General features: G+C 45.1%; 2 protein-coding genes across 2 annotated transcripts; both read left to right on the top strand.

The window, feature by feature from the left end:
* The first annotated feature begins 9 nt into the window (after positions 1-9).
* Positions 10-2,795, top strand: med21 (mediator complex subunit 21). The gene is made up of 4 exons (XM_028955091.1): positions 10-74; positions 222-336; positions 2,279-2,379; positions 2,470-2,795. Exons 1-4 carry the CDS (start codon positions 33-35, stop codon positions 2,647-2,649), a joined length of 438 nt encoding a protein of 145 aa, XP_028810924.1. The 5' UTR covers positions 10-32; the 3' UTR covers positions 2,650-2,795.
* A 3,747-nt stretch (positions 2,796-6,542) lies between these two features.
* stk38l (serine/threonine kinase 38 like) lies at positions 6,543-17,249 on the top strand. The gene is made up of 14 exons (XM_028953991.1): positions 6,543-6,840; positions 10,697-10,836; positions 11,071-11,122; positions 11,205-11,327; positions 13,011-13,094; positions 13,187-13,310; positions 13,398-13,552; positions 14,354-14,456; positions 14,601-14,662; positions 14,762-14,879; positions 15,088-15,211; positions 15,447-15,542; positions 16,236-16,327; positions 16,414-17,249. Exons 2-14 carry the CDS (start codon positions 10,703-10,705, stop codon positions 16,539-16,541), a joined length of 1,395 nt encoding a protein of 464 aa, XP_028809824.1. The 5' UTR covers positions 6,543-6,840; positions 10,697-10,702; the 3' UTR covers positions 16,542-17,249.
* The last annotated feature ends 735 nt before the right edge of the window (positions 17,250-17,984 follow it).

Here is a 17,984-nt window from a genome sequence, read left to right as displayed (position 1 = left end):
CCGCTATGTTGGCCGGCCCATCACAGGCAAAAATGGCGGACAGGCTAACGCAACTACAGGATGCTGTCAATTATGTATGGCTGTATTTTAAATTGTTCTTGTTTTTAAATGTGCGTATTTTGAAGTAGATCATTTTGCGAGTTGTTGAATCGCGTCAACGTTGTGCCGTGTTTTTAACTCGTGTGTGCTCGTGTGTTCGTGTTTCTCTCCTTTGCCCGCAGCTGGCGGACCAGTTCTGTAACGCAATCGGAGTCCTTCAGCAGTGCGCCCCATCCGCCCAGTTCGGCAACATCCAGACGGCGATAAATAAAGAGCAGCCGCCCACCTCCACAGAAGGTAGGGGTGTTCTGTCGGGTTGTCCTGCCTTGTCAGAATTTCCTACCGCACCATATTTTTATAGCGACTGTTGAACGTGAAGGAACGTGAAGTGAAGTGATTGTCACATGTGATACACACATGGTGCACACAGTGAAATTTGTCCTCTGCATTTAACCCATCACCCTGAGTGAGCAGTGGACTCCATGACAGGTGCCCGGGGAGCAGTGTGTGGGGACGGTGCTTTGCTCAGTGGCACCTTGGCGGATCGGGATTCGAACCAGCAACCTTCTGATTACGGGGGCCGCTTCCTTAACCGCTAGGCCACCACTCCTGCTAGCTTTACAAATGTGAAAAAGCACAAGTAGTAGGTTGTGATAGCTCGGTGTTTTACCTGTTTGCATATTAATTGACACTTTATTGTCCAAAAAACACAGGTATGTTCTGATAGCTCAAAAACACAAGTATTTGGTGTTGTACTTGCCGTGTTTCCCTTTAAGTACTCCATCTAAACTTTGAAAACCGTGCGATGGCAGCATGCGTTTAGGGCTTGCATATGGTAAGACGTTTCGATAAGTAGGATGAAATACTACAATGGCGCTGCCGAACACACATCTGTTTTGCTGTGTTGCCAGGTCCAAAAAGTATCGTACCAGCAACTTTAAATTATCGTATTTACAGAAACAATATCGAACACATGCAAATTCCATTCTGACGTTGCTTAGAAATATGCTTCAATAACTCACATCATCATAGTCTTTTTTGTGTGTGTTACCAGCTCTTCATATCACCAGGCCATAATAATATTGAATATTAAATATTCTCGCAGATTGGCTGTGAATGCACATGAGACGACTGCGCATAAACAAGCAAAGTACGTCTGCGCAGCCAGATGAAGATTATTGTATATTATCGTAAATTCAAATTTTATGTGTCACATACATAGTCATACACGGTATGATATGCAGTGAAATGCTTTTTGCGACTGCTACAGACCACAGTATTGCAAATGTTGCAGGTATACAATGAAGACCAATATGCAAATATTGCAAACATAACCAAATATTACACTTACGTCTTTAACATAAAATATGTGTAACAGGTAGGGTGAAGGTGTGTAAATGAGTGAAAGACAATGTATAAAGATTAAAAAAGCCACAAAAAAATTGTGCAAAGAGAAAAAAGCGCAGAGATTTTGTGCAAAGAGTCCAGAGTGATTGAAAGTGAAAGTGCTGGAGGGTAGTGGAGTTCTATGTAGTGTTGTGGTTGAGAGCTCGGAAAGCCGGCGGGAAGAAGCTCCTCCTCATTCTCTCTGTGTCGGACTTCAGGGAGCGGAAGCGCTTCCCTGGTCGCAGCGGAGAGAACAGTCCATTGTTGGGGTGGCTGAGGTCCTTCACTATCTTCCTGGCCCTGGTCCAGCACGTTTGTTGTTTAAGGTCAGGGAGCTTGGTACGGATGATGCGTTCGGCTGATCGAACCACCCTCTGTAGGGCTCGCCTGTCCTGCATTATGGCATTTTGGAATTGTTGATTGTAAAAAGGGGTAAAATTATGGTGCAAATACAATAATTATTGTACGTCTTGCAACACTGGTTGGCAGTGGTGTATAAAAGCACGTCTTTGTGGCTCCCTACTATTTCTAAGTATTTAAATTAGCTGTAATTTAGTGGTTATACTCTTCAGCTATTGTCTGTTTTGGTCTGGGAAATTTTTGAAAAATGTAACAGGTAAATTATAATCATTTTTTTTTAAATCTCCATTTTATCTAGAACATTTTTTTTCATGAACATTGTGAAATGTGCTTACTTTGGTGGAAATGACATTTGGGGGCGTTCCATGAATGACTGGATGTAAAGTTGTGTTAATTTTTTTTTCTGTATTATACTGAATAATTTCTATTTCTATAATGCCTGGATGTTCATGTAGTAATGGAAGAAATTCTCTCTCACAAACACTGTCTGCAGAGTATGCCCAGATTTTTGCGGCACTGATCGCAAGAACAGCTAAAGACGTGGATGTGCTGATTGACTCTCTACCAAGTGAGGAATCTACAGCGACGCTGCAGGTTGGAATGCCCCTCTTTTTACTCACTCGCGGCTTACGGCGTGTCGTTTCCTCGCTGCAACTTTCATTCCCACCTGACCCTGTCCCGCAGGCGGCCAGCCTCCGGCAGCTGGAGGAGGAAAACCATGACGCGGCGGCCCGCCTAGAAGAAGTGGTGTACAGAGGGGACGTGCTTCTGGAGAAGATTCAGAGCGCGTTGGCAGACATCGCGCAGTCCCAGCTCCGGACACGCAGCGGCGCGTCCAGCCAGCCCATGCCTCCTGAGCCCTGAATCTGAGGGGCTGCAGACCCACCCTGGACACTTTAGCTTACATGTAAATAGGTTGTCGTATGTTTAAAACCGAGCCCTGCTCTTGGGTTCCAGCTAAACCCGAGATGATTATTCAGTTTACTGGATTAAAAGAAACCATCCATTAATTTCCTTGCCGTTCATCTGTGTTAATTTGTCTTGTGGATTCCAGGATTCACCTCGTTGTTTTTTTGTTAAACCTTCACCTCCTGAAACCACTAGAGGGCAGTAACAGACTTCCTGCTTCTTAAACTACCCCAGTCCACCCACTTGTGACAAGCGACAAAGCCGAGAAGGCAAGGAGTCACCAGCACAGGACGTTCTGTGGAGAAAGGAGTCTTCGTCAGTGGCCGGAACTGGATAGGTCTTCCTGATTCCAGCAGACCGAAATACAGCGAATTCCACCACACTTAACAGGCCCCAGTGGACGAGCTGAGAATGAAAAGGAAGGAAGCTTTCACAAGAATCGAGCTTTAAACGAATATTTCTGTTTACCACCAGGGACAAAGAGCCTCTTAAACAAAAGGCCATCGGATTTTCCCAACCGCCGCCAACATCAGTGCATTTTCACTTGTCTGGTTCCTGCCTCATCCCAATTCATCCCCATATCCAGTCAATATAGCCATTTTTTTAATTTGACACAGGTCAAGCTCTATCCGTTGAGAAGATAAAAAACCTTTTAATTAGTTTCACTACTGCCTAAAACTTTTGCACCTCACGGTCACTGTGTGACTCAGGGTTTCTTTTTCCTGTTGTGGTTCTGCGTCTTTCGTCTGGTTTGCTGTACCCCACCCTGCTGCTGATACGGGTTGCACGTCACCGTCTGATTCTGGCTGACGTGGTTTCTGAGCCGTCCCCACGGTCTGCGAGAGAACTTTAAAGAAAAATTTACATTTAAAATGTAATTATGAGGCGAAGAAGTCGTGGTCCCTCAAATGTGTCTCAGTGGGAGTGGGCCAACCTGATGCAGACGTGAGACTTTTAGAGCCCCTGTGTGCTGAAGGTTAAAGCCTGTGTGAAAAGAGAACAGCAACTCTTTTTTATTAGTCCTGGGGAACTAACTTATATATGCAATGATTCAGTTAGATTCAATTTACTGACAGAAAGTGTGTGTGTGTGTATGTATGTGCATGCTTTTTACAGCCTACTGGTAAACAAACTCAGTCCTGCTGTAGGGAAAAACTCACCCCGTGAATCATTTGCATCGGCTGAATCGATGCTGTGTTTTAACTGTGGAATTTGATGGGGGTTTATTTGTAGTAGGCGTGCTTAACACAAGTGTGATTACAATGTTGTACATCATCGAAGAATGAACAAAAAAAAAAAAAAAAACATGCACTTGACCTCAGTGTCAAACTAGTTGCTAAATTTGGGGCTTATGTCACCTCCACTGCTCTGTCATGTTAATGGAAGGAATGACATCAGACTGAAAGAAAAAAGAGAGAAGGAAACCTCTGCTGCGCACCCAGACACATTAGCCAGACAAGCGTGACATCACCGCACGGACCAGGATCAGCCCCTATAAGGCCAAGCAGTAGCTGTCTAGGAAAGTTCATTACTGGAGCCAGGGTGTGCATGCTCTCAGGCTTCCGGCTCCAGACTACAAATTCGGTTTGCATGGTGAGCAAGCTGTTAAAGTGACCTGCCAGTGAAAATGAATAATAATCGTCACAATTTGTTTTTGAATAAATAATTAGTAATCTGCACTGAAAATGTAACCAATAGAAACTGCAGGGTGGGCCATTTACATGGATACACCTTAATAAAATGGGAATGGTTGGTGATATTAACGTCCTGTTTGTGGCACATTAGTATATGTGAGGGGGCAAACTTTTCAAGATAGTGACCATAGTGGTCATTTTGAAGTCGGCCATCTTGGATCCAACTTTTTTTTTTTTTTTTCAATAGGAAGAGGGTCATGTGACACATCAAATTTATTGGTAATTTCACAACCAACTATTCCCAGTTTAATAAGGTGTATCCATATAAATGGCCCACCCTGTACTTTAAATGCCAGCATTCGTCCTATTTCAATGTGTAAAAGTTTCAATGTTTCTGTGTGAAATACTGAATCATGTCGTGTTGTTCGTAAACGATTCGTGATTCGTTCGTTCCTGCGTCCACTTGAGCTGCTTGCCTGAATCATTTTCCTCTGAGGGCGACCCTTTTCCCATCATTTTAACACACCTAGTTTCCAGATAAAGAAACCTAAAACGTTACACGGGCAGTAATGCAAAGAGAGTGAGACTTGCCAGCTGTAGCAGGAACCAGGCAGGAGCGACGGAGGCACATACGGGTTCAAGATTCAAGATTTTTATTTGTCACGTACATGGATTAAGGGTTTTAAACAAAAATACCTTACGAAATAATCGAACAAGTAAATTGCTAATTGTAAAACCAAAACACCAGTTGACCAACAACATGCTTGAATTAATTATTACAGGGATGTGATCTCAATATGAAAGTATATTTTAATTTATCTTCTTGAAAATAACTAAACAATTCAAGAAATTCAAGTTCAGTATTCTTATAGAAAGGTTGATTTCATTTTACAACTAAACCAACGGGATCTAGTTTGGAGCAAAAAAATTATCTATACTTCATATATTTACTTGACAGTATAACACACAGTGAAATACATCCTATATATAGATCTATATAAAGTTATCTCTTGCCATGCTATATTGCAAGCAAATAATTATGTTCAAGGAGAACATAAGACACAGACTTCACAGGGTAGTGGCTATGTATTCTACTAAAGTGCATTTACATTTATCAGACGCCCTTATCCAGAGCGACTTACAATCAGTATTTATAGGGACAGTCCCCCCCTGGAGCAACTTAGGGTTAAGTATCTTGCTCAGGGACACAATGGTAGTAAGTGGGATTTGAACCCGGGTCATAGGCAAGTGTGTTACCTACTAGGCTACTACCACCCTTAGTAGCATTGTGCATAGGTTGTGCAATGACCCGTGTAGCAGTAACGGATGATTAAATGAGCAGCAACAGTTACATTTACGGCATTTACCAGATGCCCTTATCCAGAGCGATTTACATTGGGGCAGTGGTGGCCTAGCTGTTAAGGAAGCGGCCCTGTAATCAGAAGGTTGCCGGGTCGAATCCCGATTTCCCGAGGTGCCACTGAGCAAAGCACCATCCCTGCATTTAACCCATCCATGCACTGCTCCCCGGGCGCCTGTCATGGCTGCCCACTGCTCATTCAGGGTGATGGGTTAAATGCAGAGGACAAATTTCACTGTGTGCACCGTGTGCTGTATATCACAAGTGACAATCACTTCACTTTCACATCAGTAGTGACAGGGACAGTCACCCTGGAGACACTAAGGGTTAAGTGTCTTGCTCAGGGACATAATGGTAGTAAGTGGGGTTTGTACCTGGGTCTGCGTTACTCTCCTTGCCACAATTTGCAAGAGAACCCTGAACGTTCAATGTGAATCCTTCACTGAATATACTGTGGGGTATGCGGTCAGTGAACGGATCATTTACTGAGACCAGTTAAATGGCATAGCATAGGACAGGGCACTTAAAACATCACAATTTCTAAACAAGTTACAATACATTTTTACAAAGGTGTTTGTCAAAGGAACACACCCAACACTCAGTTCGAAATTATTCGGTGATTTGATTAAAACATCTTTTCAACTGATCTTTCTAGTGAGCTGATTCTAAATGTTCAGTACATCTAAGAACCGCCGTGCCCATCACCACATGCCGAGAGCTCGTCCTCGTTTGGTTGGCGGACAGTGGTCCCGCCTACAGTAGCACCTCTCCACCTGATTGGCCAGTTGAAACGTTTGTTACGGTGTCCGAGTCGTGATTGGTCGAGAGACTGCCAACATCGCCACTGACGTAGATCGAGCATAATAGAGGCGCAACCAGGAAAGGGGTGAATTTATTTCAAACAGAGCGGCTCCGAGGTCGCCGAAGCTGTGTGAATAGAAAGGGTTTGGCGGGTCCCGAATATATATAGAGCTATATCTATATATTCCACCCCCTAATGTGACGCAGTGAGGATATTTTGGGGGATATGTAGCGGCCTGTCATTCAGACCGGCTATTTACCATTACAATAAACAGCCATTTCATTTTCTCTGTGACGGTCTGCTAGGCAACTAGCAGGAAAAATCTGTCGACTCTGGAGCAGGAAACCGAGGTAAGTGCGGTACGCGTGTGCAAATATGGCAATAATATTTGTTAAATCAAATGGAACCACCAGTCAGCGTGACGCGCTGAGGTGGCGACGTGACAGGTCGTATTTTTGGCGTCGCTTTTTATTTAAAAACCCCGAGCCTAATTTTAGACGAAAACGCGCACTCGCTGGATCGGCGCGGATCCGTCGGTCTGCATGTTTACGTGCGCGAAGGTCGCGCAGATGATGCATAACGCGTCCTATCACATTCACATGCGTCAGCGCCTCGGTGTCGCGCACCTGGCATGTCGCGATAGGCGACGTCCAGAGACGCATCAGCTCGGGACGATTTCATGCCCGCGTCTCCTGCCTCCGACTCTCCCAGCGACTAAGTGTTTGTGTTCGTGAGAGTTGTTGCAACCCATAAAAACACCAGAAATTCTCACCCTTTTTCTGTTTTTTTTTTTTGTGTGTGTGTGTGAATCCTATGCTCTGCATGGCCTTGGAATAAAAGTCTGGCCAGAACCTTCGTATATCGTAGGGTGACCCGTTGGATACTGGTTCTCAGTCGATTCTCAAGAATGAAAAGAATCTTGAGAGGAAAAACTACGCATCTCTACGTGGTCTAATTAAGTGTCGAGTTGCGTTAATTTGCTTCTTTTGAGATGTGGCGTATTGTATGAAGCCGGATGGTCTTGACCCCCGACCCCTGAGTGGTTGTTACCGCCGTTAGTCGCCAGGGCTTGAACTCATGCGACATTGCTTGCTCCCGACAGACTTCTTGGAACAGGATCCCACATTGTGTTTGTGAAAACCGGGCAGTTTCAGGATGTGCTGGGAAACGCCCGTCCTTCGCCGAATACCAGACTTCTAAGACCGTCAGGGTGGACGTTTCTGAAAACCAAGGGGGTAAAGCCCTTCAGAGAAGCCACGTCTGGATGTCTGAAATGTTTGAGATGTTTTTGCAGACTTGCGTTCCTGGCATACCGCGACGGAAAAATGATTATAAGCCACGGCTTTCTGTTCCATCCTGGGTGACGGTGGTCAAGTCAGCGGCAGAACTGGTGGGTCTGCATGTAAAAACCCACCCATCGTGGGCTGGCTTGGCCACTACAGTTCAGATGCAACACGACAATCGATCCTTGCGATTACGTCACGTCCTATGTGGAACTTTTTCAGCGACTCCTGTGAGTTTCGGCAATTATTTCAGACAGCGGCTGTTCATACAAGTGAATAAGAAGTAGGTTTTTTTTGCCGGTGGTGGTATAAAGTCTACATTTGTACCTGATGCGTACTCTAGGGGCGTTGCTTGCCTGCGTGCACGAGCTCGACGTGCAATGTTCGTAATAACTTATACAACGCGAATTCGCTCTTGCCATTCTTCACGACGTTTGTTTATGAAACAATCGTTTTAATCCAACGATCAGACGAGAAAACGAGATTATAAAAAAAAAAAAAAAGTGCGTGTCTGCAACCGGCCCACCGGCCTCCTGCGTGTGTTTCTTGGCTGGATTCGTGCCCCCTCCCTCCCTCTCTGTCTGACTGGGTCCTTTTCATTCTGGAGGGGAGCAGTTTCCTGCCCCGCCAGCCGATTGGAGGGTGGAGGCCACCCTGTCAACAGGTCCCTTGTTTACCGAGTGAAGTCATGAACGCCGCGTCCTGCACGTCATGTCTCGGGCCGTTAAAACACCGTCCGCGTTGTTCCCGCTGAGCTCGGCTCAACACCTGCAGTAGGTGATGGAGACTCTACAACTTTAACATAAAGTATGTTTAATCAGCCCTCAAGCACAACCTCATGACATACAATGGCAAAGAAAGTGAAACTTTTAACATCATGTCTGATTAATGGGGCAGTCGTGGCCTAGTTAAGGAAGCGGTCCCGTAATCAGAAGGTTGCCGGTTCGAATCACTTTGGCGCTTTGCCACTGAGCAAAGCACCGTCCCCACACACTGCTCTCCGGGCGCCTGCCACTGCTCAACAAGGGTGATGGGTTAAATGCAGAGGACAAATTTCACTGTGTGCACCGTGTGCTGTGCTGCTGTGTACCACAAGTGACAATCACTTCACCTATGTATTCAAATTTGAACAAAGGTCGCCTAGAACACAAGCAAAGAAAAAAAAAAAAGTGTTGACTAATAAAAAAAGTTCATTTCGGGTCCTAAACGTTAAAATTGTCGCCGTTTCCTCTCGCTCGTGCATGCAGTGAAGGCATCATCGCAAAAACTGAGGCAGTCTGCCAATGGCGTGCCAGCATCCCGTTCACAGATTTTACCAGATTTTACTCTCTGGTGGAAAAAAAAAAGCCCAGAAGCGAATCCATCAAGTCTGCATCCACCCGGCTGTCTGCATTACCACCCTTCACTACAGCTGCGAAGGATCGGCAACGAGCATCTCATACATAGATACTCAAACAGCCCCTCTTGAAGAGTATCGAGGCAACCGTCATCTGCGATGGCTTGGACATGGTATAAGAATGCTGTATGCAACTAGGCAACTGGACCTCGGACTCTGCCAGAGGGATGAAGAGGTGCAACATCAAGCCGAGCACCTGGCGAGCATCGAAGGGGGAAAGGACAGCCCTGCGGAGGGGAAACACACCCACCACTTTCACATGTCCCACCTGCAATAGGACTCGTGGGTCCAGCAGTGGATTATACAGCCATTGGATAATTCACCGCTGAAGGACTGAAGTGGATGTGTTCGTCTTCATCTCTTTCCTCTGCATGTTTACATGCATTTCTAATGCGTAGGTCGTAAAAGTAAAACGCTGGTAGAAAAGAATCAGGGAACTGAAGATACCCGGAAAACCTATTTGAGTGTGGTAATAACTTCCCATTTCTGAGTACACGATCTTGTACACGATCTTAACGCTCATGCAGATGTAGGTTAAAAAAAATTAATGACCAATTTTATTCATTTTCATACATGTGACTAACTCTGCATGTATACTTAGCATTAACATGTAGAATGTGAATTATATCCTTCAAAAAACTCCCCTTATCCGTGAGAAAATCCACTTTTATGAATCCTTACTAACCTGGAAGCTGAAGTGACAACTTTACTTCATTTGCATTAAGGTTTATGGAACCCATTAAATGAAATCTTAAAAATTTATCTCGGATTAATGGCCACGCCCAGGCGGTGTCAGACACCCCACTGTAAAGCCACCTCGTCCATCACTCACCGTCGACCCTCTTCATGGTCATTCAAACGTGATCAGATTTCACCTCTTCGTCCAGGTGACCTTCTTGTTCGGTTCAGCTACAGGCAGCCCTGCACACAACAAACTCCTTTCAGACCCTGCGCGTCGGAAGGCTGTGATTAATTAACTCTACACACTATCACCGCGGCGGCTTAGTTCAATGGTTTGGCTGCCGGCGCGGAGCCGGGAATTGGCGTAAAGTTCAGAGAGAGGATGTGGGGCCGAGTCGGCCTCGGTTTACTGCCCCTCTCACTTTCCCCGCTTATCTTCTGGCGCGGGACGGCTGATAGGATTCTTTGTCGGTAATTAGGCTAATCGCGTTAGCGGTCTTTCGCCGGGATTAGAAGCACGGGCCGTTATGGCTGTCAAGCTGCGGTCAAAAAATCGAAATCATAAACGTTTCTGTGTTCTGGCTATTGTAATTGTGCACAATAAATATAATGAATATGTGATTAATTTCACTAAAAACAAGCTCCTCAGGTGACCCAAAAAGTCCTAATTTTCTGTTTTTTTTTTTTTTTTTAACCATAACAGAATTTCTGGGCTGTAAAATGTGATCAAAATATAAATAGATATTTTTGTGATTCATAGTTCTCCATATTTCACCACAAAACCACTACACAAAAATATTACACCACACAAAAAGCAATTTTTTTGTGACTTTTTGCCTCTTGTAGGATAGTATGGCCATGACAGAGGGGACGGCCGCCCCTCTGCCCATGAGCAACCACACCCGTGAGCGGGTGACTGTGGCCAAACTCACACTGGAGAACTTCTACAGCACCCTGCTGACACAGCACGAGGAGCGGGAGATGAGGTACACACACACACACACACACACACACACAAACAAGCTACTGCTGTCAGCTTTTACACCGTAACATCTCCATGATTCTTAACACCTAAAATCATGGTCTGCACTATTAATATAATTTATTGTTAATTAAAAACAGACAATAATTATACTGCAGGTTAACAGATATTCCTTTTAATTGCTGTAATGATTTTAGAACTACGTAGAATTGGTGACAAAAATAAACGGTTGTTCCAGGCAGAAGAAGCTGGAGAAGGTCATGGACGAGGAGGGTTTGCCTGATGAGGAGGTGAGTGATTTACAGAACTTGCAAGCACAGGGGTGATATGGCACATAAAGCATTTCATGCCACTTGATGCGTCCTTTTGCAGAAAGTCATGCGGCGCTCCCAGCACGCTCGCAAGGAGACGGAGTTCCTGAGGCTGAAACGTACTCGGCTCGGCCTGGACGACTTCGAGTCTCTCAAAGTGATCGGGAGGGGGGCTTTTGGGGAGGTACGTGGGCCTGAAACTTTAATGCATCTATTGATTTGTCCGTCCGGGGGAGACGTTTCCTTGCTTATTACCAAATAAAGCCGTCGTGCTGGGTTTTTAATGGCTCGCCGTGAAACGACTCCGCTGTAGTAAACGCGCGGTGCCTTACAGTAACTGTACTTTACAGCACCTATTAAAACCCCAGACAGCCGAACACTTTCCGGACGCCAGTGGCTTTATTTTTACTCGTACGCTGGCGATGCCTGCATGCTGTCAGAGGGATAACGTCATTAAGCCAAAGTGAAGTGCTACAGCGCCTCCTTGTGTTGGGAAAAATAATCCTGTCTTTTTTTTTTTTTTTTTTTTTTAGCACTAATCCTATTAAAATCTATTTAAAATCTATTTAAATGCAGTTATCTTGATTTTTGTTTGCAGTTTTTTGTGCACATTTTGTGCACAAGAAAACACTTGGGCCCACATATCTATAGGTTTGAACTTTTTATTTATCCTCATAATTTCAGGGCAGTTACCACAAGCAAAATGCATTAGTAGAAATGTGACTGTCCCGCCCTGGCGCGTCCTCCTACCCCCATTAAGTGGGTCGTTAAATATGGCCGACCTGGTGAACGTGTGAATTGGGCCTGATTTTTCTGGGGATGGATAGGTTGTGTCTGAGGCCTCCACCTCTGTTGAGTGAGGGTTTGTTGATTTGCACATGCAACGCTTCCCTCACTCCTCTCTCAAACCACCTATCTTCTCTGTCCAATATTTGAACACTCTCGTCCAAAAACGAGTGTCCTTTGTCCTTAAGGTGAAGGTACACAGCTGATTCTGGCCCCGAGGTGTTGCTTCTTCTGTGCTGGGCCATCCTCCTGTGTAGCAGCTGTTTTCTGTTTTGTTTGGTTTTGACAGACAGATCAATGTACTTTTTTTTTATACTACTACATGTGGACAGCATGCTAACCACTAGCTGTCCATTTAAATGGCCAGCGAAACAGATGGATAGGTGCTGCTCAGGTTATCTGTGCTAACTAATTTTCCAGAATAAAGGCTACTTTTCTGGCATCATTACCATCCGTATTGCAAAACATCCCAGATATCATCGCCGTCCACGTGGGAGCGTTAATTAATCTCCGCTGAAGAAATGCCTCCAAACACGAGTGAAACATGGCGCGTTTCATCCTGGTGTTTCATTTGCCATTTCAAACCTTAGCGTGTGTAGAATTGGCTGAGAGAATTGCCGGTCACTCAGTTTGACGAACGTGTTTGGGAGCAAATTGGATTTTTTTCGGAGCCAAAATGACGTCCGAAGAAGCAGATTATGCGGCTGCAGGAAATCGATGGCTTTAGTTTTTGAGTGCGAAAAAAACATACTTTGTCCTCAGTACGAAATGGAGAATTTTTTTCTTTATATGACTGAGAAAAACAGTGGAAACTGTAGTATTCTGTGAGCAACCTTTTTAAACTCTTTATTTTCAGACTTTCCACGGACTCAAATTGTTGTTTGGACCATTTCTAATGTTAATGACTGCAATTGCTGGTGTGAAAAGGATTTAGAGGACGAGATTCATTCCTGGATTTTTTTTGTATACATCGTGATCAGAACAACTACTGTTTAGGCGCCTGTGCACAAAGTGAAGAAACTCAATTAAAGAGAATAGGATGGGAAAAGAAATAAAGGAGGGGTTTTGGCATTTGTTTCAGGTCCGTCTGGTGCAGAAAAAGGACACAGGGCACATTTATGCCATGAAGATTTTAAGAAAAGCAGATATGCTAGAGAAGGAGCAGGTGTGTGTGGATTTTTAACTGTCAATCTGATTTTATCTGTTTATTTATTCTTCTCTGACTCTGACCTTTGAATTACCTTTCTTCCTTTTCAGGTGGCACACATACGTGCCGAGCGGGACATCCTGGTGGAGGCAGATGGGGCGTGGGTCGTCAAGATGTTCTACAGCTTTCAGGACAAAAGGAACCTCTACCTCATCATGGAGTTTTTGCCCGGAGGTTTGTTTAAAACAATCCACCCACAGAAAATATGACAAGTGGTCGTGAGTGACTGGTTGGTCTTCCAACCCCCCCGTGTTCCTGCAGGAGACATGATGACCCTGCTGATGAAGAAGGACACGCTGTCCGAAGAGGCCACACAGTTCTACATCGCAGAAACCGTGCTGGCCATCGACTCAATCCACCAACTCGGGTTCATCCACAGGGACATCAAGCCCGACAACCTGCTGCTGGACTCACGGGTTCGGCTGAGCCACACCCACTCACCCGCTCGCCACCAGCACATGCATTCGTTCCATCAATACACGGTCACAAACAAACTAAAGCTTGTGTGCATTGTCCAAAATTAGCAGCCACCACATGCCAAAAGAGTTAGAGTTTCACTTAGTGAGCAAATCACTGAGGCTGTCAAATGAGTTCACTTTCAATTCGCAATTATTGCATTGACTGTCGGTTAAGTCAGGACGCACCTACTCAATTATGGATTTTTTTTTTTACATTAAAGAACAAAACTGGAGACTGTTAAATAACAAACATGAGGTTATGTAATAAAGAAAAAATAAGATAGAAGATTTGCATCTCTCCAAATCAGGGAGCATTTCACACTTCTCTCCGCCACCTTAACTTAGACAACGGAGACGGTCTCCAACAGTCCTGAAGGTTCATGCTGAACGCTCTCTTTTCATTCACTCATGTTAATTGAGCATCTCAAACGGCTTTTGATGATGACAATAGAGAACAAGGCAGCCATGAAGGTAGAAAGAGATTCAGACTGAGCAAACATACTTCACTTTCTCCTGATTCAACAAAGAATTTAGTGTTTGCACTGGATTCTTCAAAATGGCTCCATCTTAGTCTCCATAACCACCACAGAATATAAATAAAATTTTAATGTAGTCTATATTTTCTAAATGTTATTCTGGTGCTCTGGTAGGCCATCTGAGAGTGTTTTGGGAACGCAGGAAAACACAAAATTAGTGTTTTGTATGATATGTACGGTTTAAATGTATAATTAAATATTAAAAAGTAATTGTGGTCTTCAGGGCCACGTCAAGCTGTCTGACTTCGGCCTGTGTACTGGCCTGAAGAAAGCCCACCGGACGGAATTCTACAGGAACCTCACCCATAATCCCCCTAGTGACTTCTGTAAGGGACATTGCCGGCCCACACACACACACACACACACACACACACACCTTCTGTAATTACCTCTCACCTCTACACACAACACTAAAGAGTTCAAAAGTGACTATGGCCTCTGTGTGTGTAATTACTCACTCTCTGCCTCAGCCTTTCAGAACATGAACTCCAAACGGAAAGCTGAGACGTGGAAGAAGAACCGCCGGCAGCTGGTGAGGACCTTAACGTAAAGCAGCAACAGTCAGGTGGCTATAATAAAGATGTCACTGAATCCAGAGTCTGTTCATGAGTCGTTGGTGTTCCTGGTGCAGGCGTACTCAACTGTGGGAACGCCAGACTACATCGCCCCCGAGGTCTTCATGCAGACGGGATACAACAAACTGTGTGACTGGTGGTCCCTGGGGGTCATCATGTATGAAATGCTTATAGGTATCCCGCCATTTGATATTCCTTGTACCCTGTTATTAGATCTGCATCTGTTATATACTTGTTTAGGTACTTTTGAGCATTCTAACATGTTCAGGGGCTATATTTTCTACCTAGCTACGTACTACCATGCCCAGTTTATTAATTGCTAGGGTAAGACCCTTCTTTTAATAACTAATAATTTGTTAGCACTTGTCCCACCCTGCCACAGGTTATCCTCCATTCTGCTCTGAGACGCCTCAGGAGACCTACAGGAAAGTGATGAACTGGAAGGAGACGCTGGTTTTCCCTCCAGAAATGCCCATTTCAGAGAAGGCCAAGGACCTGATCCTGAGGTACGGTTTGGGGACATCAGGATCATAGCAGAGTGATTAGGCTGTGGCCCAATAGTGCATGGGCCGTAGGTGTGACCGTAGGTGTCCGTAGCTGTGAAAGCTATCTTATCTAAAATACACAAGGAAACACAGTTCATGATGTGGACTGACTGGAGGGGAGGGAACCAAGTGAGAAAACAGCCTTGGAGTGGCACGTGTGTGGGACCTGTATGTATCTGGGCCTGTTGTGTTCCAGGTACTGCACGGATGCGGAGAACCGGATCGGGGCCGGCAGCGTGGAGGAGATCAAGAGTCACCCGTTCTTCGAGTCGGTGGACTTGGAGCACATAAGGTTAATTTCCCTCTAATTACGGCACTGTTTCTTTTATGGCAAAATAAGATAAAACAACATCATTGACGTATTAAACCAAAAAGAACGGCCATTTATTTTTGAGGTGGTTCAAGCGAGGAACCGTGTAAAAAACAATACAAACCGTTCACACACCCTCCTACCACCATACTAATAAGATCAACAACATTTATTTCCTTTATAGCCCATAATCACATAAAGTATGTCTCAATGGGCTTTGACTGGCCCTACAGTTGCCACCCAACACACTTGACCCTTCTGCGCACAAGGAAAAACTCCACACAAAAAAACTCTAGGAGAGAGAAAAAAAGAAAGGAAGAAACGTTGGGAAGGAGTGATACAGAGAGGGACCCCCTTCCAGGGTAGAGGGAGCCTCTTAAGTGGTGTCAGTGCAGGGTTAGTGATGGTTTGTCCAATAAGAGAAAAAGTTGTAGAGTCCTACAGTTGTAGAGGTGGAGAAGTCCAAAGTGTAGTCCAGTGTCATTGTGTAGATTACGTGTCCATTATGATGCTACTGATACCCAAGAGCATAGGTGTAAAAAAAAGGTGTACATTTAAGGCAAAAAAATAAAAAAACACATCCATAAAGTAGCACAAGTGTAAAAATGATCATGGTGCTGCTCTTTGAAGGGACTCTTGAGTTGTTGGTTACTTGAGTTATCTGAAACATCGCAGGGAGAGGCCAGCAGCCATCTCCATCGAGATCAAAAGTATTGACGACACGTCCAACTTTGATGACTTCCCAGAGTCAGACATCCTACAGCCAGGTATGTCACAACATGTTTGTTTCCCCTCATTTTTTTCCAGAGCTGTACCTAATAAAATTGCCTCAATGACTTTAATTGCATTTCAGTGACGAACGTGACCGAGCCAGACTTCAAATCCAAGGACTGGGTCTTCCTGAACTACACCTACAAGCGCTTTGAGGGTCTGACCCAACGCGGCACCATCCCCACCTACATGAAGGCGGGAAAGGCGTGAGAGGAGGGTCAGTGGAGAGGAAGAGGCAGGGTCAAACTGTGACTGACACTAAAATGGGTGTGGCCTTTTGCTGCCCGCGTTCCCTTGGCAACCCTTTCCCAGGTTGTCCAGCAGGGGGTTGCCACAGGGCCCGACCCCAGCCCAGGTTCTAGCCCTGAACCTGAACCGCGTGCTGCTTCGTAGCTTTCCGCAGGTGGGCAAGCCAACAGCCACCATCCCTCCCGCCCAACCCATGGTCACCCTGCCTCGGCTTCCTGTACCCTCACGCGTCGCTGCTCAGGTACAACGTGGCGGGTATCTGCTCGTAGTTCAAACACTGGTGCACAGGGTCGTGGACCCTCATTCCTGGTCGTTCTACAGGGTCTCCGAGCTCCAACAAATAGCAAAAATTATTTGTGTGTGTATGTGTGTGCGCGTGTTTGTCGCCACCTCCCCCCGAAATGTAAAAAAAAGGAAGGAATAATTGCTGAAAGAAGTGATCGCCCTCGCGTCGGAATCCCTTTGTGTGCGCAATGTGGCAGAATTTGAGGCCGGGGCAGTTTTCCTAGCACTTTATTATATGAAATACAGCCTGGTAACAATAGTCTGATCGTGAAGTGCAGCACTTACCCTGCTGAGCCTCGACAGCGCCGTGCTGGTCGTGACGTACTCTGCCAAACGGTTCAATTAAAAAAAAAAAAAAAAAAGCCCACACTCACTCACTTAAAACAGTGGTGTAAAATAAAGAGGCTAGGTTTATTTAGCACAGGATCAGTACTTTAATGTTTACATTTCTTTTGTAATACATGTCTAATTTGTAGATAAAGTCTATAATATAAGAGTAGGGTATATACCCAGCTCGGTCACAGGGTGCTGAAAGGCGTGGAAAGTGCCCCGGTGGGTTCATTCCAAACGAAACCAGCCAATCAGATTTCAGGATGTTTGGGGTGGTCTGATTCTGGGTTGCAACCATGGAAGTCCAACGGGCCAGTCTTGACTACTGTATAACCTGTGCCATCCGGCAAATCACGAAACCGCGGGTTCGTGGAAGGAGCTCCCACCTGGAACTGGCCTGGAACGCCGGTGTTTATCTCTGTTGTGTTCTGGTGTCTGCTTTTGGTGATTCGGGCCTCTTCAAGTCGTTCACCCACAGCAGTTATTCCATTCGCCCGCATGTCCTTCACCTCTGCCTCCATGATCAAGTGTACCACACTGCTGTAGTTAAAATAAAAAATAAAAGGGAGACCTGGGTAGCGGGCACTGTAGCTGCATAGGTTTTCATGCATAGATTAAAAAGACAGCTGCTGGTTTAAAAGGGAAGCGACTCATTTAGTTTAGATGACATTTATTTTAGGCTTCCGGCCTAATAACAGATTAAGGTGGAAAAGGAGAGAATAAAACGGAGAAAGTGACTCCTGTTGTGTGTCTTGTGTTTTTATTGCTGTGGGTTTCATAGAAAACGTT

This window comes from Denticeps clupeoides, chromosome 15, assembly GCF_900700375.1.
Source record: "Denticeps clupeoides chromosome 15, fDenClu1.1, whole genome shotgun sequence".
In the NCBI taxonomy this organism is placed as follows: Eukaryota; Metazoa; Chordata; class Actinopteri; order Clupeiformes; family Denticipitidae; genus Denticeps; species Denticeps clupeoides.
Note: the sequence above shows the minus strand (reverse complement) of the source record. Positions and strands in the feature narration are given on the sequence as shown.

What these genes read in the sequence shown, in the direction of transcription:
- med21 (XM_028955091.1), top strand. Translation starts at nt 33, where the DNA reads ATGGCGGACAGGCTAACGCAACTACAGGATGCTGTCAATTAT. An exon ending in TACAGGATGCTGTCAATTAT is followed by an intron (nt 75 to 221) that starts GTATGGCTGTAT and finishes CTTTGCCCGCAG; the next exon opens with CTGGCGGACCAGTTCTGTAA. An exon ending in GCCGCCCACCTCCACAGAAG is followed by an intron (nt 337 to 2,278) that starts GTAGGGGTGTTC and finishes CACTGTCTGCAG; the next exon opens with AGTATGCCCAGATTTTTGCG.
- stk38l (XM_028953991.1), top strand. Translation starts at nt 10,703, where the DNA reads ATGGCCATGACAGAGGGGACGGCCGCCCCTCTGCCCATGAGCAACCAC. An exon ending in TAATCCCCCTAGTGACTTCT is followed by an intron (nt 14,457 to 14,600) that starts GTAAGGGACATT and finishes TCTCTGCCTCAG; the next exon opens with CCTTTCAGAACATGAACTCC. An exon ending in GTGGACTTGGAGCACATAAG is followed by an intron (nt 15,543 to 16,235) that starts GTTAATTTCCCT and finishes GAAACATCGCAG; the next exon opens with GGAGAGGCCAGCAGCCATCT.